We start from the raw sequence: 27,740 nt of genomic DNA on the forward strand, positions 1-27,740 counted from the left end.
CCCCCACACTGATGCTCCCTGTCACACTCCTACACCCTCTGCTCAGAATGTCCTCCCCTCCCTGCCCTGGGAAGGTCCTTTCCTTGAACAAGGCACAGCACACATGTGATCTCCCCTGAGAGCCTTTGCTGAGTTGGTGGTTCCCTAACTTTGCCAGGTGCAATTCTCAGTGGGGCTGCTGGAAAGATGAGGGAGGGAAGAGCTGACTGTGAAGGGCCCAGCTGTGCTCCCCCCCTTCACCAGAGCTGGGCAGTGGAGTGGGTTCTGGACTGCCCCCAGACACCAGTGTGGTTCGCCAGGAAGGGATCGCCTTTCGCCCCGGGATAAGGACCAACTGCTGTCCCCTGAGTGGAAGGCAGGTGGGACCACCCAGCACAGGTACAGGAAGCAGTGGGAGGCCTTTCTCTCTGGGCCAGGCGGCTACTTCTGCCGCCTGCTCTCTGGAGCGCAGAGGCGGTCGGTCTGGAACACCGGGAGCAACATCAAACACACCCGTCCTCTCTCACACTCCCTGGAGGGAAGCTCTGCTCCCCGGCTTGCCAAGGGCCGGGGCCAGACCGGAAATGGGATCTGTGACCAAGGGCCGTGGGCTCCTGCTGTTCCTGCAGCCTGTGCCAGCTCCCCTGCCTGCCCACCGCCCTCCTCCCCTGCGGATGTTCTCAGGTGTCTCCACCAAATCCCTTCCCCGGCCACTCCTCCCCTTCTCTCCAGCTCCCCATCCCTGATAGGAGGGAGACAGAGAGAGAAGGGTAGAGTCCTTCCTCTCCTGCTGGCTTTTCCCCATGCTCCATCTCCCCATCTTTGTAACAAAATGCGCTGTGTCCTGGCCTCGCTCCGCTTCCCACGCTGCCCTCCCAGCCCCGTGCGCCTCTCTACCTTTGGATCTGAAGTCCTGCTTCAGGAAGCCGCCAGAGAGGCTGCCCCTGCCCCGCGGCCCTCCCGCCGGCACACCATTGTTCTTCTAGGTCTGCCGGGCCACTGCTGGCTATCTTCTCGGTTGTTTGGAAGTTACTAATCCATTGCTCAGGTTCTACCCTGAGTTCTCTGTGTCAGACCGCACCCCTTCTTGAGGGCAGTAACCTGTTCCCACCCCAAATGGGGGGCTCCCCAACAGTGAGGGTTTGTGGAGATGGAACCCCTTCTGCTTCCCACCCCATCCCTACCCTAAGTCTAGGGAGCAGACCTGTTTGCTCAGCCACTTGCCTCTGTCCCTGCTCTGCCCCTCCCCCACCCTTGTGACCACCCACCACCTGCCTCTGTCCCTGCTCTGTCCCTGGGCCGAGAGGACTCCAGGCCCCTGCTGCCCTCCACGGGCAGGGCCTGTGGGACACGTGGCACCTGCCCGTGAGGCCCCTGACCCCAGGCCACCACCAGCCAACCTTCAGACATCTCTGAGTGGTTTTCCCTCACTTTTCAGCCCGGGGGCCTTCGGGGAGCTGCTGTTCTGTGTCCAGCTTCCTCTGAACGGAGAGCCCATTTTTAATTAAAGTGGAAAAGGAGCTGAAAATCTGTTCGCATTTAATCATCTTGACGACCTTTTTGCTTAAGAGTTTCCAGCTGAGGGGGGATGTTGGGGGGTGGGCAAAGGCTTTTCTGGAGACTGGGCCTGCGTCAGAGAGGAGGAGGGAGCGCCTCTTACAGGGATGAATAATGGAAAAGGAGCGGAGGTGGCTGGGGCTCTGAGCGCCGACTCAGCACTTTCTTCCCCCCAGCTGGCTCCTCCAGGAGGTGTCCCCACCCGCACCTGCCTCCCCTCCCCGGGGCGACCCTGTGGGCTGGACCAGGCTGGGGCTGGACAAGAGCCTGGCCTCAGACTCCCCAGGGAGGGGGAGCAGGGGCAGTCGGGGAAGGACCACTCCCCTCTCCTCACAGGTGGGGAAACAGGCCTGGAGAGACATCGTGAGTGGTCCCTGGTCACTCGCGGATAGGGGCAAGCTGAAGGGAGAACACTGACCTCCTGTCTCCTTCGGCTCACCATGCTGAAACGGCCCAAACTGGTCTAGGATCCCCTTCTTTGCAATGGATCCACGGAGTGACTTAGAATATGCTGTGTACTTCTCTAGGCCTCAGTTTCCCCAATTGTAGATGGCCCCTGGGGGTGGCTTCCACTTCTGAGATCTGAGTCCTGGCCTTGAGGGTGTGACTAGGAACACTCTTGCGCTCCTGCTCCGGGTATGAAACACTGTTTGACTGGGGAACCCCTTAGACTGGGAGATCCTTAAGGCCATGAGTTGCCCTCCACGCCCTGACCCTGTCCAGCCCAGCAGAGGGGAGGAAAGTGGCGTTGAAGTTCCTCTCCATGTTCCAGACCCACCTCTGCGTTCTCATGGGAGAGCAGACGGCAGCCTAGAGACCATGCCTCCCTCCTCAGGTTAGGGGGACTTCCAGGGAAAGGGGTCTGTCTCCTGCCTCAGACTGGAGCTATCTCCAGGGCAAGGCTGTCTCTTCTCTTTCCTCAGAGGGGGCACTCATGGCCAGTGGGGTGGATGGGACTGAGAGAAGGGGTGTAGGGACAGCTGGAAACCCGGGCCCTCTGTTCTTAGATGTTCAGCCCTGCCTCAGGGGCCCCCCAACCTTGAGAGGTTGGGAAGGGGAAGGGATGCTTCTCCTTCCGCTCCCTCCCTTTCCTGGGCCTTCTTGGGGGTCTTCCCTTGACTGGGAGACTTACCAGACTGCGCATCCATGCCCTTTACCCTCCCCTGCTGGAAACCAACCCAGACAATTGCACTTGACCCCACTTCCCAGACGCGCCAGAGAGAAGATAAGCGTGAGCCTGGGATATCGCCTCCCCCAGTGATTCCCGTGGGAATTGTGCAGAGCCCAAGGCCTGTCACGGCTCTGGCTCTTATCTGCAGCAGGAAGGCCCCGGAGCTTGGGTCTCCAGTGCTGAAATGTCATCTCACCCCTCATCCGGTCACAGCCTGAAGGCCAGAAGCCGCCATCAGCAGCCGCATCAAACGGAAAAGGGTGATTGACATCTCTCAGGCTCCCCCGACTTTCAGAGCACACTCACTCAATACTGCTTTGACTCCTTGCAATAGTTCTGAGAGATTGGTATCTCACACCCATTTTACAGATGAGGAGACTGAAGCTGAGGGGAGGGCAGGTGGGAGGGGACTGGCCCCAGGGCACACAGCAAATAGGTGGTAGCCTGGTACCCAGGTCTTCTGATGCCCCGTCTGCTGGCTTCACCCTGCTCCAGCCATGGGGTAAGCCGACTTGGTTCTTCCTTAAAAATGTCTTGACTGTCTTTGGATGCAGGATAAAAAGTGAGAAAGATGACTGAGCCCTTTAGAACTGCAGGGCAGCTCCGCGATCCTAAAGGACTGGCCAGGAGCAAAGCTGAGAGTCAGGAGGAGCTTTCTGGAGGATAGCCACCAGCAGGGGATTGGGTACAGCAGAGACTAGGGCAGAGGCTGGAACAGAAGGCCAGGGAGGCTTGGGCCCTGGAGTCAGCAAAAAAGACGGCCTCCCTGAGGCACGGGGTACCTGGTATCTCCCCCCTGTGCCCTTACCCCAAGGCTGGGAGCACTGCACCCAGGCACTCAGGTATAGCATTGCCCTCTCTGGGCGCCCCTTCTCCAAGACACAAAGTCTGGGGAAATGAAGTTCCTACTGCCTATGTCTGATGAACTGATCGCATCTTGTGGTCCCTTGACCAGAGATATGGGTGTGGAACAGGGCAGATGGGAAGATGGAAGCCTTGACCAATTCAAAAGGAGAAATTTTGTCAAAGGAAGAGAGAAGACAGCTCTCAAGGAACCCACGCGAGGGCCTGGGGGTGGGAGCCGCTGATGAATGCGGCCCTTGCAGGGTAGCGTGGAGGCAGGAAGGGAGCGCAGGCCTCCGCGGCTGGGGCAGGCGGTGAGGGAGGGCGCTGTGGGCCAGCCCACCTTGACGCTCTAGGTAAACTAACTGAACTCCAAAACTGGCTGATTTCTCTTACCCCTGTACTGCTAACGCAGCCCCGCAGCCCAGCCGAACTGCACCGGCCCAGACCGTCCCAGGGCCCCGCCCCGCCCCGCCCCGCCCGCTCATTGGTCAGGACCCCTCGCGGCACAGGAGGAGGCTCAGAGGTAATCAGTGCATCATGCTTCAAAGCCACGGATACCAGCTCCTAATGGGGGGCAGCGGGTTTCACTTACCTTGCCTGGCCGCCTGCCCAGGGCAGATGGGATGCAGCTGGCGTAGGCCCAGCAACCTCCCCCATGCCCCCCCCCCCAGAAATTGTCATCTTCTTGCCCACCTCCCTTCACCCCTTCTCTGGTTGGTCTTTGGAACTGGGGGATAGGGGAGGCAATTCCCCCAAAGCAGGAAAAGGGAGCGCTCACTGAATGAGCTTGAAAATCATGCCTTGGATCAAAAGACAAAGATCATCCCCTGACTTGCCTCCAGCCATCCTACCTGGGCCCCCAAACCCGGGTTCTATGAATGCGTGTTGGGAGGGGGCACCTGAGTGGCAGGTAACATCGAGGGGCAGAGTGCAGCCTCTCCAACATGCAGGTTCCAGCTACCCAACTCAGGGTGAGGACCGGAGGGGCGGGGATGGAGGGACAGAGGCAGGGAAATGGTTCTGGGGGACCCTCCAATGAAAATGGCTGCCCCCCGGCTCTACCTGTCTGATCTCACTTGCTGGTCAGCTCATAAGAGCCCACTCCCCACGTCCCATCCCACAGGCATGGCTGTAAATGTCGAGGGTGGGGGACAGAGGGCTAGGTCAAGGGAGAAGTTTTTGAAAGACACTCGTGTGTGGGGTCAGGAGTCACAACCATTAAGGAGTTAGGCTGAGGCCGCCAGTGGCTCCATAGGGCCTCCAAAATTGTTCCAAGGCAAAGGGACAGACCCAAGTATCTCGCACTCATTAGGCACGGGAATCCCTGCTGGGTGGTGGTGCGGATGCAGGACGCCAGGTGGTGGCGGTGGTGGCCATGGCCCGGCGGTCGTGGTGACGATGGTGACGGTGGTGACAATTGTGTGGTGGTCACAGTAGTGACGGGGTGGATTGAGGGTGTCGTAGTGATGGCGGTGGTGACTGTGGTGGTTCTGGTGGTGATGCTGGTGTCATGGTGATGGTGTTGGTAGAGGTGGCCATGATGGTGACAGTCGTGGTGACGGTGACGGTCCCGCAAAGGAATATCCTGATCACAGCCGTGCAGTCTATGGCATGGTCAAGCCAAGGTATCACATTGTGAAATAATACTTCCCATCCAATAACCAGCACCTGGGAACGTCAGCTTCACAGGGCTACTCACTGCTGTGTCCCCAGTGCCTCCCACAGTGTGGGGGCACACAGCAGGTGCTCAATAAATGCATGCCAAATGAGTGCGAAGAGCTCAAGTCTCTCCTGGTGGTGAACACTATATTGCCTCGTTTGTTCTTCACCGTGCTCATTCCAGGTCTTTCTAAAGACATTCCCACTTGATGGATGAGGACACTGAGTCTGAGAGCGATGACATAACCCGCCTAAGACACGGGGGAGTGAATGATGCGGGTAGGCTGTGTGGGCATTTACAGCTGGCCCACTCAGTTCGGTGCTCTCTCTCCCCTAGCACTTTGCAGCCTCTCTCCCCGTCAGCTCTCAGCATTCCACCGTGGTCTTGCGCTCGGGCTTAATCATAGAAATACGGCTAATAATAGTAACAATTGCTGTTTGTAATTGTTCGAGTAAGGCTTAAATGATCAAGACCATGGAAATTATTAATAACTCAGGCCCAGCCATGGTAGTGTGGGTCATATTAAATCGTGTTGAGATGGATAACCTTGGCAATAATAGTAACCAGGATCATAAATTAATAACAGGAGTATTTAAATTAATGCCACACTGTCGATACCCTGGGTAGTAAGCAGCTCAACGCTGCTGTTAGTACTAACGTTGGCCCTTCCTGCCTTCCATGAATTCAGAGGAGAGGAGACGCAGGGCTGTAAAAGCCGCTGGAGGAGGAAACGGTTTAGAGGTGGTCCCTGAGGGGAGAGGGACTCCTCAGGGATTCCTGAAGAAGGGCTAGCTGCCTGGCCTTGGAGGTGGGGGGTCACCCACACTCACGCTCAAGGGATGTCCACCTGTTTTTTTCTGAGGCTGTCCCTTGGACTTTGTTGCATACACAGGAAAGACATTCACAGGGAAGATCCCCCCCCCCCCCCGTGAATGAATAAATTAGCTTCAGCTGGTCTAGGGAATCACCTACCAAGAGCTTGGATGCTTGCTTTGCAAGTGCGCTTGATCTCCCCCCTCTTCCTGTAATGTGGGAGGGTGGTACTATTTTTTTCTAAGTCAAAACTGAGGTCCACACATGGCCAAGATCAGGGCGTGGGGATGGGCTTTGTAGCCTTGCCCCTTACAAGCTCTCTGTTTCATGGTCTCCTTGCCAGGGGATCAGGAAAGGGTGGGGACAGGCAGGGAGGAAGCACTGAGGTGGGGTGCTTCCCTCGGGAAGACTGGGGGTCCTCTCCCTGAGTTGCCAGGGGCCTGTGATTGGGACCTGCTATGGTTTCTAGGGCGCGGCGAATGTGGTCCTGGGGATGCTTACATAGTACATGGTACATGGATGTGAGTCCCTCCAACCACTTTGCCTTTTATTCCCTTCCATGGGCCTTTATTGAACACCTGCCGTGTACCAGGCATTCCGATAAGAAACCATAGTCCCCGTCTGCAGGGAGCTCATGAGCCGATGGAAATACAGTCCAGTGAAGGCTGTATTGTTGAGGATAGAACTGTATGTTTGTGTATGGGTGTGCGTGTTCACGAACGTGTGTGCACTTGTGTGAGACACTGTACCTGTGAGGGCTCGTGTGGAGGTGACTGCACAGGTGGATGTGTAGGAGAGTGTGTGTGCTTGAATGTTATGACCACACGTGCAAGTGTGCATGAGTGTGTAGGTGCACATGCATGTGTAGAACGCACAGGTTTCCGTGCGTGCGGGGGTGTGAACACATGTACCGCCTAAGCACACGTATGTGAGCTCGAGCGTGGGTGGATTCCTGTGTCTTCTGTGCACACCTGTGACCCGTTCAAACCCATCTTTTGAGAATTCAGATAACATCGGGATGGACTCCACCTTAATGTCCCTTCTGCACACTGTCGGGTCAGGCCACCTGCTACTCCTCCCCTCCCCTTCCCCTAGGCCTTTGCACTGGGAAGGGACAGAGGTAGGGGTCGGGTGTGGACCAGGAGATGAAGGGCGGGGCGGGCAGTGGGCATTCTTGCTGACGACGGCTGGGTAGGGAGCAGGGCCCCAGGGAAGAAGCTGAGGCTGGAGGCAGAGGAAGATGGGTAAGAAAGTGAACGCTGCGGGGGTCTGCAGCGGAGAGGCGCGGGAGCCGCAGAGGGGATGCCCTGGTCCCCGAGCCCACAGCATCCGGGAGCGACGCGCAGTAGATCGGACCCGGCGCTGGGTACCGGGGCGGAGTCGGGAGAGGCTCCGAGGGCCCGGGCGCGGAAAAGCGGCCGCGGGGCGCGCGGGCGCGCAACTCCCCGCAAGCCCTCCCTTCCCCTCCTCTCCCCTGCCGGAGGCGGCGGGGCTGGCGGGCGCGGTTCCGGGGGTGGGCGGGCTGGGCGGGGAGGAGGCGGGGCCGCCGCACTGGCTTCTCCCAGCCCCTCCCGCCCGCAGCCAGAGTGAGCGGAGCCTCGGCCAGCTCTGGGGGGCTGGCGCTGGAGCGCAGCGCAGCGCAGCCCTATCCGTCCGCTTGCGGACTCAACTGGAAGCCGAGCGCTGCCGCGGGAGGCTGGCGATGGGGGCAGGTGCCGCCGGCTGCGCCATGGACGGGCCGCGCCTGCTGCTGCTGCTGCTGCTCCTGGGGGTGAGTGCTAGCCTGAGGGCAGCCTGCGCCCTCTCCTCGGACTGGAACCCCAATGGTTTCCCCGAGAGAAAACAGAACGGAGCGTTCGGGTCCCAGATGCTGGGGGTGGATGGCGGGAGAGGAGCTCCGCTGCCAGGATCCACCGCGGAGCGTCTAGGGTTCTCAGAGCGCAGGAGCGACCCTAAGACCAAGGGTAGAGATGCAGGAGAGAGGGGCGCACGGAAGCGGGTCCTCAGGTACGGCGGAGCGTGCGAATGGAGGAGCTGAGAGGGGGTCTCTCGGATGCCTGGGTTCTCCTAGACAGCGTTTGGACGCTCGGCTCTCGAGGCGACTTTCCTCCTGGGCACCTTGATCTCTAGAGGGTCGTGGGACGGAACCCAGGCTGAAGGGAGGGGGATGGGACGGGGATTAGAGATATGAGGGACGAGCGGGGCTGGGGCGGGGAACCAGAGACAAGGAGATAGAACAATGGGGGAGGTCGGAGGGACTGGAGTCTGAGGGGACCGGGCATCGGACAATGAGGGCCAGCCAGACAATGGGGGGGAGGGGCGTGGGAGGGAGAGCTTCGGGGAGCGGCGGTCGGCTGAAGAGAGCGAAGTGGGTTAGGGAGGGCAGAAAAAGGACGGCAGCGAGGGAGAGAGAGAGATGCCAGCGAAATGAAAGAGGGCGGAGAAGGGAGAGCGGACCCCGAAGTGGTCGGGGCCACGCCTGCCCGCCGAGGGACAGTAGGACAAGCAGACAGAGCAGAGGGACGAACGTTTCCCGCGCCTGTCGCGCGCTCTTTCTCGCGGCCTCGCCCAGTCTGGGAACTGAGGCTGGGGATCCGAGGCTGGGAAGGGAGCGCCCACTTCGCCGGGGCGAACCCGCTCCCTGCCTCCCCCGCGACCCGCGGGCTCCTCCGACGCGCTCACTGTGGCGGTTTGAAGCCTCGTGGGGGACCGGAATGGATGGAGCGGGCATCGTGCTACCGGGTCTGGCTGCAGCCAAGTCTCAAGGTGCAGAGCGCCGGGACTCGCGAGGCGGGGAAGGTCCCGGCGGCGCGCAGCCCGGGGTCGCGGCAGCGGAGGCGGCCCGCAGGGGGCGCTGAGAGGCGAGGGCTGTGCCACCCGCAGCTGCGGGCGCGACTCAGGCTGGGCGCCGCGCCCCCGCTCAGATCCCCCCATTAAGTTAAGCCGCGGGAGCGCCGCGCCCGCAGTTCGCTCAGCTCCAGAGCCCAGCGGATCGGGATTCCGCCCGCGCCCCCCCCCCCACCCCCGCTTTCGGTGGAGGACGCTGGGCACCGAACCGGACGGAGGCGCTGGGACGCCGCGGATTCTGCCTCCGCAGGGGACTGCGGGTCCTCTTAAGCATCTAAGTCTGTCCCGTAGTCCCGATTTTCAGGAGATGTGACCTGTGTGGGGCCAGGAACGGAGTGCCCCCACGGAATTTGGCAATGGAAGAGGTGTCGTCACTCTCCCTGCCATCTTCATTTCGCTCAGGCGTTGCGCTCCCAACCCCCATTTTACAGGAAGGAAGACTGAGACTCTGAGAGTTTAAACGACTTGGCTAAGACCTCACAAGCAAGTTAAACCAGAGTGCTAGCCAGGCTGTCCCGCACCTGATTCCCAGCGCAGTACTCCCCATACCTCGTAGCAGGGCAGCCCGGCGTCCCAGCGCCCTACAAGAACCGCGTCTCTCGGCGGGGAGCGGGCTGGACACCATCCCCAGAGTCAGGCCGGAGGTGGAACGTGGGGGCTGGAGTGGGCGGAGACCCACTCCGGACGCTGGCCCCATCCCCGAAGCTCAGCCCCCTGGAGCTGTCAGTACCTGTGGCTTCTCCGGAGATTTGGGGGTGACTGCGGACAAGTCTGCTGACTAACGCGGTGGGTTAGAGATGCTTCTTGACCGGGGAGGTGGGGCTGGGGGGGGCAGTAGTGCGGCCCCCGGAGCGGCGAGGGCGTGAGCTCCGGACCCGGGCTGAGGAGAGTGTCCCCCCACCCCCAATAGAGAAGAGGCGAGGGAAGAGGGCAGCTGGGCGCGGAGGGCCTGGGGGCTCGGGAAGGTAGACCCCGCGCAGAGCCGGCCGCCCGCAGCCCCTGCGGCTCTTGCCTCCGCCTCGCCGCGGGGCTGCTGTCTGCGGGCTGGCTCTGCGCAGCGCGGCGGTCCGAGTTTCTTCCTGGGCCGCGGCGGTAGAGTGCTGAAACCAGAGCGCGTCCCGGCGGCTGGGCTGGCGGGCCGCGCCGGTAATGGAGGCACTTTGTCATTCAGACGTCTGTAACCGGAGCCGCCGGGCTGGCTAATGCGCCTAATAGGGATGCAACGAGGGCAGCAAATGGGAGGACTCAGGAGCGGCCCCGGCGGGGGAGGCAGCTCCGGGATGGAAGGGGTCTCCACCCCCCTGTACCGGCCGGGCCCATTCACGAGCCTAGATTCTTCCCGGGACGGGATGGGGGGAGGGAGTAATAAAATTGGCTGAGGGCCTACTATGTGCCACACACTGCCCTGGGTAATTTCTCTTGTGTCATTTAATCTTTATAAGATCCCTGCAGAGTAAATCTAGTTATTCCCATTTTACAGTTGAGGGAGTTGAACCTCCCAGACTTTTGGGGCATGAAACAGGCTTCCTTCCCCCAGTCCCTGTGTGGTGGCGCCCTTGTTGGAACCCAGAATGCTTGGCTTGGAGTTTATTCTGTCCTCTGTGTCCCGGTCTCTCCTCCCCCCACCCCCGCCCCAGCCTTCTAGTTCTAGATCACGGAGGGGCAGGAGGACCTTAACCATCACTAGCCTTGAATATTAGATCTGTGTCCTATGTCCTTGGCGCCACAAATTTGGAACTGAGCCCCTTCTCCCCACCCATAGTCCCCAGGCCCCTCTCAAAGTCTTCAGGCAGCCTCAGCATCAGTAATTAGCTCATCTCCTACCCCAAATTCAACTGCTATCTAAAGGAGTAAAGCGCATGTGCCAGCTTCTCCCCGGGTTTGCAATGACCTCAAAAGACCCTCCACATATTTGAAAACTCTCCGACCCCATGGCGGTGGCTAATGGCTCCATTCACCTAAGGAACCCCTTCTCTGAAACTGTTGTGAAGGGTGAGGGCTCATCACGCTGAAGCAGTCATATAGGTTCAAGTGCTTTCAACCATTTTGGTGTGTTTTCTATTTCGTCCAATTTTTTAAATGTTTTAAGGTTTTTAAAAAGTCAGTTCATCTAAGGGCGATTCCACCTTCGTTTTCTGAAAAGACTTGAAATGGCAAGAGGATTGCAAACATTCTCAAAAATGTGTTGAAATCATTCCATCAAATTGGAAATGAGTAAGTGTAATCAATGTCGATTTCAGGCACGTGGTTCTACCATTTTGGTAAATTGATCATTTTGGAGCAGGAAGTCTGAGTCCGTGTCATCCCTCCTTGCTTCCCAAGACTGCCCCGCCCTGGACCAGTAGAGGGTGTGGCAGGGGCCGGGCATTAAGCCACTTAGCAGAATTGCCTCTGTGAGCCTCGGTTTCCCCAGCTGTCAGAGAGGAGATGAAGGCAGTCTCTCAAGTCCCTCCCCCTCAGCATCTTGGCTTCTGGAGTAGCCTCGTGGAGTGATTATCTCCTCTCCCTCATGGGACTGTGACTTCCCCAGGCAGGGGTGGGGAGGGTCAGGGACCATGTCTCATTGGAAACTCTTAGTTCAATGCTGAGCAAATAGTTGTTAACTAGTAAATAGTTGTTAATTAATGAACTGCGAGGAGAACAGTTTCCATTCTCCTTTGGTCCCCGTGCCTTCTTCAGACTCTTCCTGGTGGGTCTTTCTTCATGCCTATCCTGCCCTTCCCCTTAGCTAGTTTCCTCTCTTTGGGCCTGACTTCAGCTCTCCCCTCCCACTGCCTCCCTCGCCAGGCTCAGCAGCTCAGCCTGAGAGGAGCCACTTCTTTGATAAGGAACATTTATTGAACGCCTACTGTATATTGGACAGACTGCATACATTATTTCATGTAATTTTCATGGCAACCCTGAGCAGTCAATATTACCGACCCCACGTTTTAGGCGGGAAAATGCAAGCTTAGGGAGACTGGGAATTGCCCCAAAGGGGCAGACTGTTCAGAAGCAGGTCTGGGGTGTTTTGAAATAGGACACATAATACAAGCCCAGGAAACACACGATCGCTAATTCTGGGGCCTGGAGTCCAAATGCAAGACTCAGGAGAAGAGAGAGGACCGCGGTCTGTGGCAGGGAGAGCAGGCCTCGAGGAAGAAGGGCATGCAGGGGCCAGTCGAGTGCCATGGACAGACCCCCCCCCTCAGCTCTCCACAGCCCAGCTCTCTGCTGACCTCAGCCAACTGGAACCCAGCCAAAAGCCACAAAAGAGGCAAGAAAGACCTTGGGAAAGAAAACAGAGGGATCCTCAAGTGTATAAACACCTTCTTCAATCTGATGAGGCAGGTACCATCACCCTTATCTGAAGATGAAGAAACTGAGGCAAAGAGAGATTCCAGCCTGTCCCAGATCACCCAGCTCTAAGCCGTGAGCCAGGATTCAGAGCCACGGAGGCCAGCTCACGCTTTCTATTCAGAGAATGGCCCCCTCCTGGTTCAGCTCCTACCTACACCTTCCTATCCAGCTAGTTACATGGTTTCTACAGATTCAGTTTGACCCACTGAGTTAGAATGGTAGGGGGAGGGGCTGCTCGGATCACAGTCTGGTAGCAGCGAAAATTGACAACTGATATCTTTTTTTTTTTTTTAAGATTTTATTCATTTACTTGACAGAGAGAAAGACAGCCAGCAAGAGAGGGAACACAGGCAGGGGGAGTGGGAGAGGAAGAAGCAGGCTCCCAGGGGAGGAGCCTGATGTGGGGCTAGATCCCAGAACACCGGGATCACGCCCTGAGCCGAAGGCAGACGCTTAACGACTGAGCCACCCAGGCACCCCGAAAACTTATATCTTGACAGGAAGGAGGGAGACAGAAACACTAAAATAAATTTAAAAAAAAGGCTGATGGTAGAATTCAGAGACAAAAGTGTGGTGATTTGGGATAAAGAACACAAGGGCTCCAGAATAATCACTGAGTCCCTGAGTCACCGCGAAACGGAGAGGGTATGTTCTAGAATCAGAAGGGTGCAGCCCCCACGGTTAAAATGAAAAACAGTAGGTGATCAGAGCAGCAAATCCTCACCTCTTGGGACATTCGGCTATCCAGAAAGTCACCGCTACCCCACACTTCCCGGCTCGGAGTTCTAGATAACTGAGGTCGTACTGTATTTTCACATTCGGCAATCCCATAGATATACTGGTTGGGTACCAGGCGCTGGGGCGACAACAGTCCTGCCCTCCGGGAGCTGACGGTGAGGTGGGGGACACTGCAGCGTGTCAGACCAGATGAGCACAGTAAATAGGGGCCACATGTCACAGGGCCACTCCGTCTCATCTGGGAGGTGTGGGGGCCACAGGATCACTTTCTTGAAGAAGTGACATTTAAGCATGAGCCCTCAAGGATGAAAAGAAATCCAAACAGACCCTTCTGGAATCTCGCTCTCTCTCCTAGGGAAAAGCTTGCATCTGGGACAGCCCTCGCCCCCACCCCTCCTGGTTTCTGGTCTGCAGATGTTCCCAGACCCTTGTTCCTACCACCTGGGAGGAGATGGTGGCAAATACCCAAGGACATCCCCTCCTGTGCGGCCCGCGCCCTCCCTGCTGGTCTCCTGAGGACCACCAGCTGCCTCCTAGACAGATCTGACCTGTCCAACCCCCTCCTTCCCTAGTTTGAAGGATCGGAGGGAAAGGGAGTATTTTGGGCTATGATCTTGCCAACGGGGAAGCAGAAGAATGTCCAAAAGGACCTTTAACACTCCCCTCTAGTCCCATGACCCCAGAGCCCATACTTCCTCTTGGTACTGAATGGGAACTGCCTGGTCTGAGGCCAGGGAAACAGGCTTTGGAGTTTTATTAGACATGAAGCTTTTTTTTTTTTTTTTTTTTTTTTAAGGAACAGAAACATAAAGCAAGTGGGCAGCACTCCCCCCCCCCCTCCGCCCCGGGAATCTGGTGCTAAATCGTTCCATCCATGAGCAAAGAGCAAAGATGCCTTGGTGGCAGGAATTTGACTCCCCTTTCCCCTGGTTCCAACGCTGTTCCCACCGGCTGCATGGGGGCGGGGAGTGGAGAGGGCTGGTGCCTGGAAATCAGACTCTGGTGGAGCAGGGCTGCGGCTGGTGAGAGAGGCCACTTCATTATCACTAACAGGCTCCCCTTTCTCCCTGGTTGCTGCCAGACTCTTGCCAATTGGCCGGTTCTTTGCTCTGGCCTGAGTGGTCTCTCTCTCCGTGGGTGAGGAGAGGTGAGGACTCAGAGAGGGAAAGCAGAGCGGGTCAGAACTCCAGGGCACCGTCGGAATTCGAACCCGAGACCCCAATATTGATTATTCTGCTCATTGCATATTTAATAGGTGGAATGGTAGAATGAAGGACCTGGAGGAGGGCCCTGCTAGTCTTTGCTAGAAAAAGGCTTCCCACTGTGGAGACAGAGACGCCTGCAGCTGTGCCTCCCAGTAAGTGGCGTCTGGGCCCGAGTTTAGCTTCCAGTTGCCCCCTTGGCGGGGAGCCCTGCGCCCAAGACCTGTAACCTGTACTGGCCAAAGGCCCACGGCTGGGTCCCAGGCCGCCTTCCCCCTGTGGTGTATCTTCGGGATTCCAGGAGTTGCCGTAACCCCAAGATGAACTCTGTAGAACGTCAGCATCCAGGGCTCTGACCTCACACCCCTGGCAGCCTGCAGGGGCGCACGCTGTCCCCCACTGCCTTTCTTCCCCGCCAGCTTTGATGTGCCTAATGCCTCTGTGGTGAGCTCATCCGGGCCCAGGTGGTTCCAATAGAAGGCTTTAGGAGGGGGTGTTTGATCTCTTGGAAGACACCCCCCTCTCGCTTCTCTCGCCAGTCTGACCTTCTGATCTATCCCCCTGCCCAGGTGTTCCTTGGAGCTGCCAAGGAGGCATGTCCCACGGGCCTGTACACCCACAGCGGGGAGTGCTGCAAAGCCTGCAACCTGGGTGAGGGGGTGGCCCAGCCTTGCGGAGCCAACCAGACCGTGTGTGAGCCCTGCCTGGACAGTGAGTACAGGGGGGCGGTCGGGGGAGGGGCGGGGGGAAAGGGAGGGCACCGGGAGGCGCATGCCCATTAGAAGCCTGACAAGGGCTCTGCCCCCGATCAGGGTTCCCTGCCCACCTCTGTATGGGCGCCGGAATGGGTCTGAGCCAGAATAGGAGGCGAGAAGGGAAGCTGAGAATGGCTGAGGGAAGTATGCTGAGGGAGGAGGGGGACCTCGTGATAGGGATCTGCAGGGGGAGCCCCTTCCCAGCCCCCAGGTGGAGAGGCCTGGTAGGAGAATGTGGCCAGGTGGGAGGAGTAGCTGATGCGAAGACCAGCTAAAAATAGCATCTGCACTGTAAAATCAATGGCTGCCACTTACCCTCCCCGTGTTTGGGGGGAGGGGAGGAGGATCAAATCTGGAAACTGACCTTGGGGGATCCTGGGAGGGTGTGGCTAACCTTCCCCCCAGGCCAGCTGTTCCCCAGCTCTGCCCATGGAAGCGGAGCTTTCCAGAAGTAGCAAGAGTGGGGACTGTCCTCACTGTGGGGTGGTGTCTGATGGGAGAGGGGAGAGGGCTGCTGTGGCCTGTCCTACCTGGGATTTCCTCGGGAAGGGGAGAGAACCCCATCTTCCGGGGCTGCTGCTAAGGGATTCAGAAGGACGGCAGGTCTGCGGTCTCAATTCTGTGTGCTTTTGACCCAGGACTCTCTGTTCCTGCTGGATGCCCCCAGCCTCAGTTGCTGCCTTCAGGCCATGGGCTCAGTGCTCTTCGCCTGCCCAGAACCTTTCCTCCCTGCCTAGGGTCACATCCTGCCTCCTACTTGGCACCTTCCGCCCACCTGGAGGGCGGGTGGGAACCATACCAGATTCTTCTTTAATCATGATGGGAACAAGGGCATAGGAACTGGGAACTCTTCTTCTTCTTCTTCTTCTTTTTTTTACGATTTGTTTATTTGAGAGAGAGAGAGAACACAGAGGGGAGGGGTAGAGGGAGAGAGAGAGAAAATCCTAAGCAGACTCCCCACTGAGCCCAGAGCCCAACTCGGGGCTCGATCCCACAACCCCGAGATCATGACCCGAGCCGAAACCAAGAGTCAGACGATTAACCAACTGAGCCACCCAGGTGTCCCAGGAACAGGGAGCTCTGGACCCATCTGCCTAGTCTGAACCCTGGATTCTTCTCTCAACCCCCCTCCCCCAACACACACACACAGCCTATCTACCAGGCAACCCCAACTCCTTGGTATCCCCGGACACACAGTTTTCCTCTCTCCATGCCTGTGGATCCTGGAGCTCCATCCCGCAGGAGACAAAGGCCTGGGCCTCGATGGGGAGGCTAGGCATCCCGTAATGCCTTTACCACCTGGCCATCTGGCCACCTGCCCTGCCCTACCAGGGTTTCCTTCCCAGGACAGGGTTGGCCAACCATTGGCTGTGCTGGGACCTCTCTCATTTCCTAGACTCCTGCCCAGGTCCTCTCCGCCCTGGGCCCTAAGTCTCCCAGGATGGGAACCCACTCCCTTCTGTCAAAGCAAGAGGGGGGTAGAAGAGCCTGGGAGAGGCAGGCTCTGGCATCTCCGGGGAAAGGGAGACAGGAGCTGGACACCAGCTAGGAGGTGGTGGCAGGAGTCCACGCTCCCATTTGCTCCCTCTGTTCCCCTCCCCCGCTCCAGCTGCGTTAACAGGCCGCCTTTATAAGCTCACTTTATGGGATGGAGACCCCGGCGGACTTTCCCTCTATCTTCAAAACGTTTCCACAAGGAAACCCATTAAGCTCCTGCCTTCATTCTCTGCCAAAAAAGACCACATTTTTCCCACCCCCTAAAACTGTCTCCCAGGAGTTTTCTACTAATTTTCTGTATTTTCCCATGGGCAACCCCCCCATTTCTCTCCCCCTGCAGTGTGACTAAACCCACCCCCCACCCCCGCCACGTGCCAACCAGATAGAACCCTCCTGTTTGTCTAAACTGGACGTCCTGCCTTGGCTGTTTATGTTCGGAAGTCCTTTCTGCAGACTCTATCCCTGCAACCCAAGTTCACCGGACTTGCCGCTGCCCACCCCAGGGAGCCCACCCTTGGTCGGGTCCCTGCGGTGTGCCTAGTGCTTTATGGTCGAATTTCATTCATTCCTCACCGCAACCCTGTGAGTGGAGATATTATTCTCTGTTTTACAGAGAAAGAAAAAAAGCTCAAAGAGGTGACGTGAAACACCCAGAGTCACAGAGCTAATAAGTGGCAGAAGCAGGTTTGGGTCCAGGTCGGCCCTGTTCCTGGGAAGAGAGACACAGGCGGTTCGTTCCTCTGCCAGAACCGGCTGGAAACTGTCTCCTTCCAGGCCCATCCCTGTCTTGTCTTCTCTTCCCCTCAGTTGCTTTCCTTTTCATTTCTCTCTGCTTTCCTTTCTTTACATCTGCTTCTCCATCCGCCCCCCCCCCCCGAAGATAATGACTCTGTGCTCCGTCTGGTCTTTTGATTCCTTTAGAAAAGGTTGAGAGCAGAACCCACAATAGGCCTCGATTTCCCTCCAGTGGGATCCTAGACTTTACTTCTGCGTCCACATTCTGAACACTCCTTCCCTGCGTCCACATTCTGAACACTCCTTCCCTGGTTCCCGATTCCTAAATCCTGCTCTTTCTGCCCTTGAAGCAAGGATACATCCTCTTGGAATCAGACTGGCACAGAGTTCTGCACCTGGGAGGTAGGGATGGAGAAGATTTGGCTCTGTGCCTTCCCCCTCCTTGCACACAGAGGAGAGGACCCTGGCATCCCCCAGCGTTCCTCCCCTTATTAGATTAGACCTCACATCCATTAAGAGAGCATGAGTCAAGAGTGAGCTTGGAAATCTCCCCTTTGTGCCACTGGGAAGGGCAGAGGACTATACGGGCAGGTCCTTCTTGCTTTCTAGCTCCAATCCCTCCTGCTGTTACCTCGTCGGGAAGTCCATCCCCACCTTCAAGAGCCAAGCCCTTAAGCAGCGTAGGGTAGCGCCATGGGTGGGAAATTCTGCCGTCTAACCCTGGTCAGGCCACACCTGAGCCCCCACCCGCGCGGAGAGGACTAGAAGGACAGCGGAGGCGGGAGGCTCCCTCGTGAGGGTGAAGGCCCGCCCGTGCCTGGGTAGGGTTCACAGCCCAGCTCTGGCCTGCGGGGAAGGCTGGGTGGGAACCACGCTCAGATTATTCCTTAATCGTGCTGGGAACAAGGGTACAGCGCTGGGAACTCTCTAAAGAGAATTTGCCAAGAAATGTGCGGGGCTCCAGCTGGGTTTCCCCGCGGAGCCTCACAGTCACTGTTTCCAGGCCTAGGGCGCCCGGTGCTCCTGGCCCCCTTCCTCCTTCTCACAGACCCGGGATCCCGAGGGAGGAGGGTCCCACGGGCAGCCCCCCCCCCCCCCCCCCCCCGCCTCCCCTCTGCCTCCCAGGTGCCCAGGGGGCGGGCGGCGAACTTCGTGCCCCCGGCTGCCCCGCGTGTCCCTCTGCCCCCAGGCGTGACCTTCTCGGACGTGGTGAGCGCCACGGAGCCGTGCAAGCCGTGCACCGAGTGTGTGGGCCTGCAGAGCATGTCGGCGCCGTGCGTGGAGGCGGACGATGCCGTGTGCCGCTGCGCCTACGGCTACTACCAGGACGAGACAACGGGCCGCTGCGAGGCGTGCCGCGTGTGCGAGGCGGGCTCGGGCCTCGTATTCTCGTGCCAGGACCGGCAGAACACCGTGTGCGAGGAGTGTCCCGACGGCACGTACTCCGACGAGGCCAACCACGTGGACCCGTGCCTGCCCTGCACCGTGTGCGAGGACACCGAGCGCCAGCTGCGCGAGTGCACGCGCTGGGCCGACGCCGAGTGCGAGGGTGAGCGCGCCGGGCCGAGGGCGCCCCCTGGGGGTCGGGGAGGGCCGGGGGCGGCCAGGAGGGGGGTTTGGGGGCGTGCTCGCTGGCCTCCAGCCGGCCTTCCCGAAACCCCAGGCCCATAGGACCCTCTCACTGTGTCCTGCCGTGGACTGCGTGTTTGGAAAGTCCGCGTCCTCCTCCCAGGCGGCGGCTCCGCTCCAACTCAGTGGCCAGGGCTTTCTTCATCGGTGGCTGCCAGCTCGGGATTGGATGGGCAGCAGATAGCAGCTCAGAGGTGGCCACCGTGGCCCTGATCCTGGAGAGGGCTCTCTGGGCTGGAAAAAGGGGCTTGAGGACCCTCAGGAGTTGGGCCTCTTTGGCTCTGGTCTGGGTCCACGGTGGTTTTTGGCCCTGGGACCTGGGGAGCAATCTGCCCTGTCACTATCTGAGTGATGGTAGGGAGGTCGCTCTTGTCTCTGGACCTCAGTTTCCTCATGGGTCATACAGTTTTCAGGGATGTTGTGGGTTAGGGAAGGTGGCTGGCCCACTTTGACTGGTGATGTCTGGGTGCGTGGTTTACCATGGTTGTTCCCCTTTAGCCAAGGATGACGTTGGACTCAGGGAATGCCCTCAGGGCCCAGAGGAAGGAGGGCAGCAGCAGGCCCAGGGCTCGGGAGCCCAAGGAGGAGGCCAGTGCACATGGAGGGCTGTCGGCCCCAGGGTGGGTAGGAACTGGGTGCACTCACCTTCGCCAGGCATGGGGCCCCAAGGAGTGCACCCAGTTCCTCCTGGGTGGGAGGAGGAAGAAGGATGGCGGCTGGGGCAGAGCTGTTTTGGATTCTGGTTGGTGACATCCGCTCTGCAGGCAGGCGAGTGGGCTTTTCTGCTGCAGGGAGAGGGTGACGGCGCCTTTACTTTCTTTCTGTCCATCCCCCTGTGGCTGGGCACCTAGTTGGCTGCTTTCCTTTGGTACCTCTCCCTCAGGGTGCCCTCCCTCTGAGCCCGTTCAGGGAGCCCCACATCTGATGGAAAAAGACAGCCCTTGCCCCAGTCTGATGAGGTAGACGCCCCAGCATTTAGTTCCCAGGAGGTCCCCTGTTCTGGTGGAGGCAGCCCAGCCTCTGCCTTGAGTCAGTCCCCAGTCAGATGGGGGAGACAGATCCCCTGCCGTGGGGAGCCTGCCTGCCTTCCACATCCCGTGATCCCTGGCTTCTGGCTTGGGGAGCTCAGGGTGGGGAGGGTGGTTAAACTGGGCTGAGGCCGGGTATGCGTGTGAAGCTTCCTGCATGGGGTTTGGGAGGCGGGGGGGAGTGGGGCCCAGAATATAGTGGTTCCGGTGGCAATTGCCCTCAGCCAGGAGACAGGCAAGTGGCGTCAGGCACAGGGCAGAGCTGGGAGGGAGTTTCAGCAGCTGGCAGCAGGCAGGCGGGCCGCACAGTTCACGGGCAAGTCCGGACCAGCCAGTGGGGGGACTTAGTCAGGGGTGCGGTTAGAGCAAAGAACGGTGGTGGCTGGGGGAGGGGTGGGTCCTGCCTTTTGACGCGTTCACAGATTGCTCTCAGATACCACCCTACTTTCCCAGCCGTCCTGCCCCTGTCCTGTTCCTGCTCTAGCCTCTGAAGGGTTAAATGTCTGCTGGGAACAGAGGGAACACTTCAGGAAATGGAATTGGATGCGTGGCTTGGGTGCCCCCCCTTCCAGTGCACTGTACTTCCTTGCAAATACATTTCAGGTGTCAACATGGTGACTCACTCCGCCTTGGGGCAGAAGGGTACCACCCCCCGAACCCTCGCCCCAGCGAAATTTGGGTTTGGGAGTAACCTGGTCCTTCTTTCCACCCCCAAGTCTGACAGCTCCCATTCCGGAAATGGCTGTCAGGACTCGCCAAGGGCTTAGGGGGTTGGAATGCTGGTGGACATGGCCACATCTGGATCTCATCCTTCTGTCCACACCGCCCCCCCAGCCCTGCCCCAGAGGGGATTGGAGAGATGAGGAGAAAGTGCCCTGGACGGCCCTGTCTTCAGCCTGGTCTGTCCCTTAATGCCCACTGTCAGTCTTTCCCATTTGAGATTTCTGGAATCTCTATGATGGCCTGATTCATCAACACCCCCGAACGTACCTTCAGCCTCTGGGGTGGGAGTGGTCCAGCCAGTTGTCTCTCAGCCTCAGGGCTCAGACGGCCCCACCAGCTTGCTCAGTCCCCTAGCAGGGCAAGGGAAGACCCTCCCCAGTGCGACACCCTGTCTGGGGCTGCCAAACGACAGGGTTGTGTCTCCTCCACTTCCTACCCTACCCCTGCCCCCCAGGACTGAGCTGGGGGAGGGGGAACATGGGGTAACAGATGGCAGCCCCCTCCCCAGTGCCAGCCAGATGGATTCCAGATTCCCATCTGGGGGCCTTACCCCTCAGAAGGTGCTGAAAATGGGGGCCTTTGAACCATCTTTGTCTTGAGCCGAGGAGGCCCGAGAGACCAGGGGGCAGCTTCCACTCCGACTTGGGTGGGCCAACTGGGAGTGGGGCAGGGCTGAGCTGGGGAGCAAAGGGCCTCCCCTTCACCCCGTTGGCATGTCCTGTCTGCTTCCCCTCCCTGCCCCAGGCGTGGGAAGTGAGGACGGATAGGGTAGGCACCTTTGCCCAGACAGGTACCCCCAGGCTGTCTGGAGCCCACCGCCCCTGGGACTGCCCCTGGCTGGGCGGCAGAATGGAAAATGCCACCCACTGCTGCCAGGAGGTGCCAGGTCCCCTGTCGGGGAGGCTGGCAGTGCCCACTGACATGAAAAGGCCTAGGTGGGTGGCGAGGCACAGTCCTCCCCGCCTCCCCCCTCAGGCAGCGGGCAATACCTTCTTTGGAGGCCTCCTCCCCACCAACAGCCTGCTTCCGCCCAGGGGGGCTTGGGGCTACCAACACTGTCTTCTCTGGGTGGTGAGATCAGATGGTTTGGTTTGGGGGGCCACACGGGGCAGGAAACAGAGGCACTGGCTAAGGACAGGCTGGAGGGAAGCAAGCCAGCTGGGCGCCCCCTACCCTGTCCAAGCTGAGCGCTAGGACATCAAAGACCAGAAGGGAGGCTGAGTGCCAGTTCTTGGGGAGCTGATTTGCGGGGAGGTGTCTCTGTGTCCAGACCTGAGTACCCTCATCCTTCCCTGGGACTGGGATGACTGGGGCCATTGGGACAAACTGGGACGAGGGAGGTTACAACATTCTCCCAGAGTGATTCCAGCTAGAGGTCGCCTGGTGCCCACTCTCTTCTTCGCATGTTTGCCTCCATGCCAGGCTTCTGGGGACCCAGGGAGGCAGAAGAGAGTCGTAGTGTCACAGCTTCACCTCAGATGGAAGGGGGCTTAGAGACCACCTCTCTTAGCATCCCCATTCTATAGATGGGGAACGGAGGTCTTGAGAGGTGAAGGGAACCGTCCAGGGTCACACAGTCTGTCAGTGACAGAGCCGAAGGGGACTCAGGCCCTTGCTCTTCTCCACCATCATGACTCATACACATAATCCCGGCCTTCAGGCCTGTGTGTGATAGCTGGGCACAATAGCCCCTGGCGCGGGGCAGGGCCTGGGGAAGAAGTCCCGGAGTGGGTCAGAAGTGCAGGGGCGGGGCTTGCAGAGGTTGGGGGGAGCGGGCCCTCACGCCTGTAGCTCCTTCCCCCAGAGATCCCTGGCCGTTGGATTACCCGGTCCACACCCTCGGAGGGCTCAGACAGCACCGCCCCCAGCACGGAGGAGCCAGAGGGACCGCCAGAGCAAGACGTCATAGCCAGCACCGTGGCCGACGTGGTGACCACAGTGATGGGCAGTTCGCAGCCCGTAGTGACCCGAGGCACCACCGACAACCTCATCCCTGTCTACTGCTCCATCCTGGCCGCCGTGGTTGTGGGCCTAGTGGCCTACATTGCCTTCAAGAGGTGAGAGAGGGGGACACGGGGCAGAGAGCAGGGTCTTTGCTCTCAAGGAGGGCTTTACTGCGACCTTGACCTGAAAATTCACACATTTTTAAGCTTAGCCCCAAACCACAATCATCCTTACCTCCAGCAGCCCCATGTCAGGGGAGTGGGGTGGTCTCTGTCCTGCTCTGGCACCAGCACCTCCCCGCCCCCATACTGCTCCCCTCCCTGACTCCCTACCCCCAAAGGCACACCGAGCTTGCTTTACCAGCCACCTGTGCCCTCAGCCGTCAAACCCCACTGACCCCCAGTGACCGATGTGTGCATGTGTCTCTTCCTTCCCATGTCACATTGGGGACGTTGTGGCACCCACACCCAGAAATTCAGGATGTGCAAGAACTTCTGGAAAGTGTTTTACTTATTTATTTATTTTTAAAGATTTTACGTATTTGAGAGAGAGAGAGAGAGAGAGAGTGCATGAGCTGGGGGAGGAGCAGAGGGAGAGGGAGAGAGAGAATCTCAAGCTGACTCCACGCTGAGCTCAGAGCCCACGCGGGGCTCCATCTCACCACCCTGAGATCATGACCTGAGCCAAAACCAAGGCACTCAACCGACTGAGCCACCCAGGCGCCCCCGAAAGTGTTTTAAATGTTTCAGCGCATTTTCCATTCTTAAAAGGAGAATCTTTAAAGTAATACATGCTTGTTTGGGTAAATGCAAACAAGACCGATGTCTTGTAAAGCAAAAAGTAAAAGCCCTCTTTTATCTGCCCAAATCCTACCTCTCTCCTCATTGGAATCTGTTTGGAATGGATCCTTTCCAGCCATTTTCTGTGCCTTTATAAACACATGTACATAAAACTTTTTATAGTTGTACGTAAACACACACAGGGTTTTTTTTTGTTTTTTTTTAAGCATCAATGGGATCATACTATCCATACTCTACAGCTCACCTTTTCACTTAATCTCCCTCGGGAGAGCTTTCCCCAGGACGTAACGGATTATCTGACTGTTGGTAACTGCTCACTGAGTGTATGGACAGATCCTAATTTATTTCAACAGTCTTCTGTAGATGCACGTTTGATTTGTTTTCAGCTTTTTCATATTGCCAATAATAGCCGAGGAAATCCTTGTGTCTATCCCCGCACACATGTGGGAGTAGTTTAGCAGGGTAGACTGGGAACCGTGGAATTCCTGAGAAATCACCGGAGGCACCATTCATTCCGCAAACATTTCGCTGAACCTTCACGGCGTGCGCCGAGCCCTGAGCGCCGGTCCGCCCGCGCGGTGCTCTCGGTACAGGCCAGGGGCAGGCGGAGATGGAGAGAAAGAAGAATCATAGGTGTTCTGGTTGGGGGGCTGGGGTTGCACACCTGCGGGGGCCCGGGCCCCCACACCCCAGAGCACAGATCCCTGAGGCACCTGACACGGGGCCTGTCCTCTGGCTCCAGGTGGAACAGCTGTAAAGAAAACAAACAAGGAGCCAACAGCCGGCCTGCGAACCAGACGCCCCCGCCCGAGGGGGAAAAGCTCCACAGTGACAGTGGCATCTCTGTGGACAGCCAGAGCCTGCATGACCAGCAGCCCCACACTCAGACGGCCGCAGGCCAGGGTAAGCAGTGAGGCTGGGCCGGGTGGGGGGGTGGGGGGGGGGCGGGGGGGCTGAGGTAGGGAGGAAGGGAGTGATTCAGGGTAGACTGGAGGAAGGACTGCCAGAGGGGCTGGCTCACAGGGAACCGGGTGTCTGTGTAGGATGGGAGAAGCAAGGGTGAGCGAACGGGGAGGAGAGGTCTTTCTAGTGGAGAGATGTGGGAGAGGGGAGCTTTGACAAACTGGAGCATCCAGACTCATCAGGCTAATTGTCCCCCCTAGGGCTAATTACTCCCCAAAGTGGCTGCAATTAGCCTCCTGCCCTGCACTTCTGGGGAACAAGTAGTTAATTATGGACCCTCATTAGCGGCCCAGAGCCCAGCTCCAGGACACTTGCTGTGCTGGAGTCTGGGACTAAGTCCTATGTCCCCCGCAGCCCCCCCTGACTAATTGCTGCGGGGCCGAGATGGGGTGAGATGGTGGGCCTAGTGCCGAAGCTGTGGGCAAGAGGGGGTGTGAGTCAGCACCCCCGGCCCCTCCACAGCCCTGCTCCCAACCAGGACCTCCTCTTGGCTATCCCTGTGCCTCAGGGCCCTTGGGGTTTCCCCACCCTGGGAGGAGGAATGCCTCAGCCCTTCTTGGGTCTTACCTCTGGGGCCCCCATACCCACTGCAGGGAAAAGGGGGTCCGGAGGTAGCCTCTGATGCCCCCTGGGTTCTTGGCAGCCCTCAAGGGGGATGGAGGTCTGTACAGCAGTCTGCCACCAGCCAAGCGGGAGGAGGTGGAGAAGCTGCTCGATGGCTCTGCGGGGGACACCTGGCGACACCTGGCAGGCGAGCTGGGCTACCAGCCTGAGCACATAGACTCCTTCACCCACGAGGCCTGCCCCGTCCGAGCCCTGCTTGCCAGCTGGGCCGCTCAGGACAGCGCGACGCTCGACGCCCTCCTGGCCGCCCTGCGCCGCATCCAGCGAGCTGACATCGTTGAGAGCCTGTGCAGCGAGTCCACGGCCACGTCCCCGGTGTGAGCCGCCCCGGAGCCCCTGCCCTGCCCCCACATTCCGACGACTGATGCTCCAGCCACCCCCACGGGCCAGCGTCAGAGCTGAGCTCCTCTGGGCAGGGCCACGGAGCCCGGGCCCCTCCACCACAGCCCTGTCCCTGCTCCCGTGTGGCCCCATCGCTTCTGATCACTGTCTCCAGCGCCAGAAGCGCCCCTGCTGCCTCTCCCACCCTGCCCCTAACCATCACATCTTACATCTTCTGCTCCCTTCTCCCCACACTTCTAGGTGGGCCAGCCCCTCCCACCCCAGCAGGTGTCAGGCCTGAGGGGCTGACACCAAGGATGGTGTTGGGGGCAATGACAAAGCCCCAGAGACTCAAAGGGAGAGACTGAGGAACCAGAGCCATGGGCTCTACACTGTGAACTTGGGGAATGAGGGACCATCGTTGTGGCCTACATCCTCCCTCAGCCCCCTCACCCTCCTCTCTGGCCCAAGATGAAGACTACCCGAGGCTTGTCAGAGCTGGAAGGGGGTTTTGAAGTCTAGTCCACGCCCTTTGTTTTACGTAAGGACAGCCAAGCCCAGAGAGAGGGAGTGACTTGCCCAAAGCCACTCCCAATGGGGAGGACAAATGTGGGCTGGCCCCCCACTCTCTGAATTAGGGGGTGTAGGCCTCAGGTTTGCTTGAGGACAGGGAGCCGGGCGGGGTGGGGGAGGAGGGGGGCAGGCAACCCTCTGGGAAATGTCTCAAAGCCAAATCCAGTCTGCCCTCCACCGTCTTCAGGCCCGTACAACCCCCGTGGAGATGGGAGGCTTCGCCCAAGGCCAGGTGTGCTGATCCATCGTGGTCAGTGATGGACTGGATCGAGCACGGTTTGGCGTTTGTGGAAAGGGGTGCCGCTCAGGCGTGTCAGTGTGGCACCCGTGGTATGGCCCAGCCTGCAGGCACCCTCCGTCCCGGCACAGCCCCAGAGCCAACACGGGCAGGATCTTCAAAACCAGCCCTGGGGGTTAGGGACTCAGGGCCCCGACCTGCGACAAACAGATCCACAGACACACATAACACACACATGCACACACGCACACACGCGCACGCGCACCACACATACACACACACACACACACACACACACACACACAGAGGATGAGAAATCCTGCTTTTCTCCACGAGTTCTCTTGGGCTGGGACCGGATCCTGCCCAGGGCCGCTGCCAGAGAAACACTGAAGGGATTTGAACTCAGCTTGCCCTCTTCCCTCGCCCCTGGCTTGGCGGGCCAAGGACGGCTGAGGCTTGAGCTGGCGTCTGGCTTCCGAGGGCCTGCACGTGGAGGAATGCTCCCCCCCGCCTGTCCTTCCTTTTCCTGCAAGCACGGGTTTGGCTGGGCTCCGACGGTTGCAGTGAAGAAAAGCGGACCAGTGTGGGAACGCAGCAAGAAGGAACTGAGGGAGACTGTGGCCCGCGGAGGGCCTCTCCCAAGTTTAGAGGACCCTGCGAAGGATTGTTTGTTCCCTAGCTTGGTGCCGGAGAGGGGCCGTGAGGTCTCATGAGGTCCCTTCTGGCCTGTTCTGTTTTGCTTGACTTTGGAATGAGTGTGGCGCCCCTCTATTTAGCATGACCGAGCCCCAAGCCCCAAGCAGGGTGTGCGCTGATGGCCACCCCCTCCCCTGCCCAGGGTTCTCCCAGCTCCGTGTAAGGGACTGGGAGCATTGTAAGTAGATGGCATTTCTGTGACCTCAATCTGATGGGGGGAGGAAACTCACCTGCTGGCCCCTCACCTGTGCACCTGGAGAGCCAGATCGGAGTGTATTTATTTCCCTCCCCAGCAGCTGGGGAGGGGGTTGGGGTACTACAAGTATGTTTTAGCATGTGTTTGGTTCTGGGGCCCCTTCCGCCCCCCTTTGGGCCGAGATGAAGCCCTTTTGGCCCCCCAGCTGGGGGCTGCGAGCTCCAGACTCCCTGTCACCTCCCCCTTGCATCCTGTGTAATCATTTCTTGGGCCTTCCTAAAACCTACACATAAAACATAAATGATGAACATTATAATAGCAAAGAAAGAAAACCAGTGCAAAGAGATTTTTCTGGAAACACACGTGATTGGAGCCTATGGGGGTTGTGTGTGGCGGGAGTGGGGGGACCCAGGTATAATTTCTAATTTGGTGAGTTCCTGTCCTATTGTCCCCCCCCCAAAATGGGGAGTTTTCACTGATACCAAGCAAATGCACATGTGTAGCCATGAAGTTTATTGACGTGGGAGAGGGAAGGAGTGGGGGCCCTCTGCCCCCAGGTTTTGGAGAGGAAAAGTGAAAAATGACCACGCAGGAAGCCGCCAGCTGTGAACTTGACCAGATGTCAGAAGTAAAACTGACCACAGGGGAGCCAGGGGCTGGCTGGGAGGGCCGGGTCGCAACCCCGCAGCTCCCAGCCACCCACATGGCCTGGGAGACACACACGCACACCCCCACACACGCACGCACACACAGGGTCTGGCTCCAGATGGCCTGGCAGGAGTCCGGCTGCTTGGCCCGCAGTTAGGCAGGCCCCTCCCTGGCGGCTCTCTGGGGCAGGTCCCAACCCCGGCTCCTGGCAGCCTGGC

The 27,740-nt window shown here is 58.7% G+C and overlaps 1 protein-coding gene across 1 annotated transcript; it reads left to right on the forward strand.

The window, feature by feature from the left end:
• Nucleotides 1–7,615: 7,615 nt before the first annotated feature.
• NGFR (nerve growth factor receptor) lies at nucleotides 7,616–27,206 on the forward strand. The gene is made up of 6 exons (XM_026513108.4): nucleotides 7,616–7,797; nucleotides 14,722–14,863; nucleotides 18,329–18,688; nucleotides 22,324–22,576; nucleotides 24,006–24,166; nucleotides 24,870–27,206. The coding sequence occupies exons 1-6, from the start codon at nucleotides 7,729–7,731 to the stop codon at nucleotides 25,169–25,171; spliced, it is 1,287 nt and encodes a 428-aa protein (XP_026368893.1). The 5' UTR covers nucleotides 7,616–7,728; the 3' UTR covers nucleotides 25,172–27,206.
• The last annotated feature ends 534 nt before the right edge of the window (nucleotides 27,207–27,740 follow it).

Source organism: Ursus arctos, unplaced genomic scaffold, assembly GCF_023065955.2.
Source record: "Ursus arctos isolate Adak ecotype North America unplaced genomic scaffold, UrsArc2.0 scaffold_24, whole genome shotgun sequence".
Classification (NCBI taxonomy): Eukaryota; Metazoa; Chordata; class Mammalia; order Carnivora; family Ursidae; genus Ursus; species Ursus arctos.

What these genes read in the sequence shown, in the direction of transcription:
- NGFR (XM_026513108.4), top strand. Translation starts at nt 7,729, where the DNA reads ATGGGGGCAGGTGCCGCCGGCTGCGCCATGGACGGGCCGCGCCTGCTG. An exon ending in GGCCGACGCCGAGTGCGAGG is followed by an intron (nt 18,689 to 22,323) that starts GTGAGCGCGCCG and finishes TCCTTCCCCCAG; the next exon opens with AGATCCCTGGCCGTTGGATT. An exon ending in GCCTACATTGCCTTCAAGAG is followed by an intron (nt 22,577 to 24,005) that starts GTGAGAGAGGGG and finishes CTCTGGCTCCAG; the next exon opens with GTGGAACAGCTGTAAAGAAA.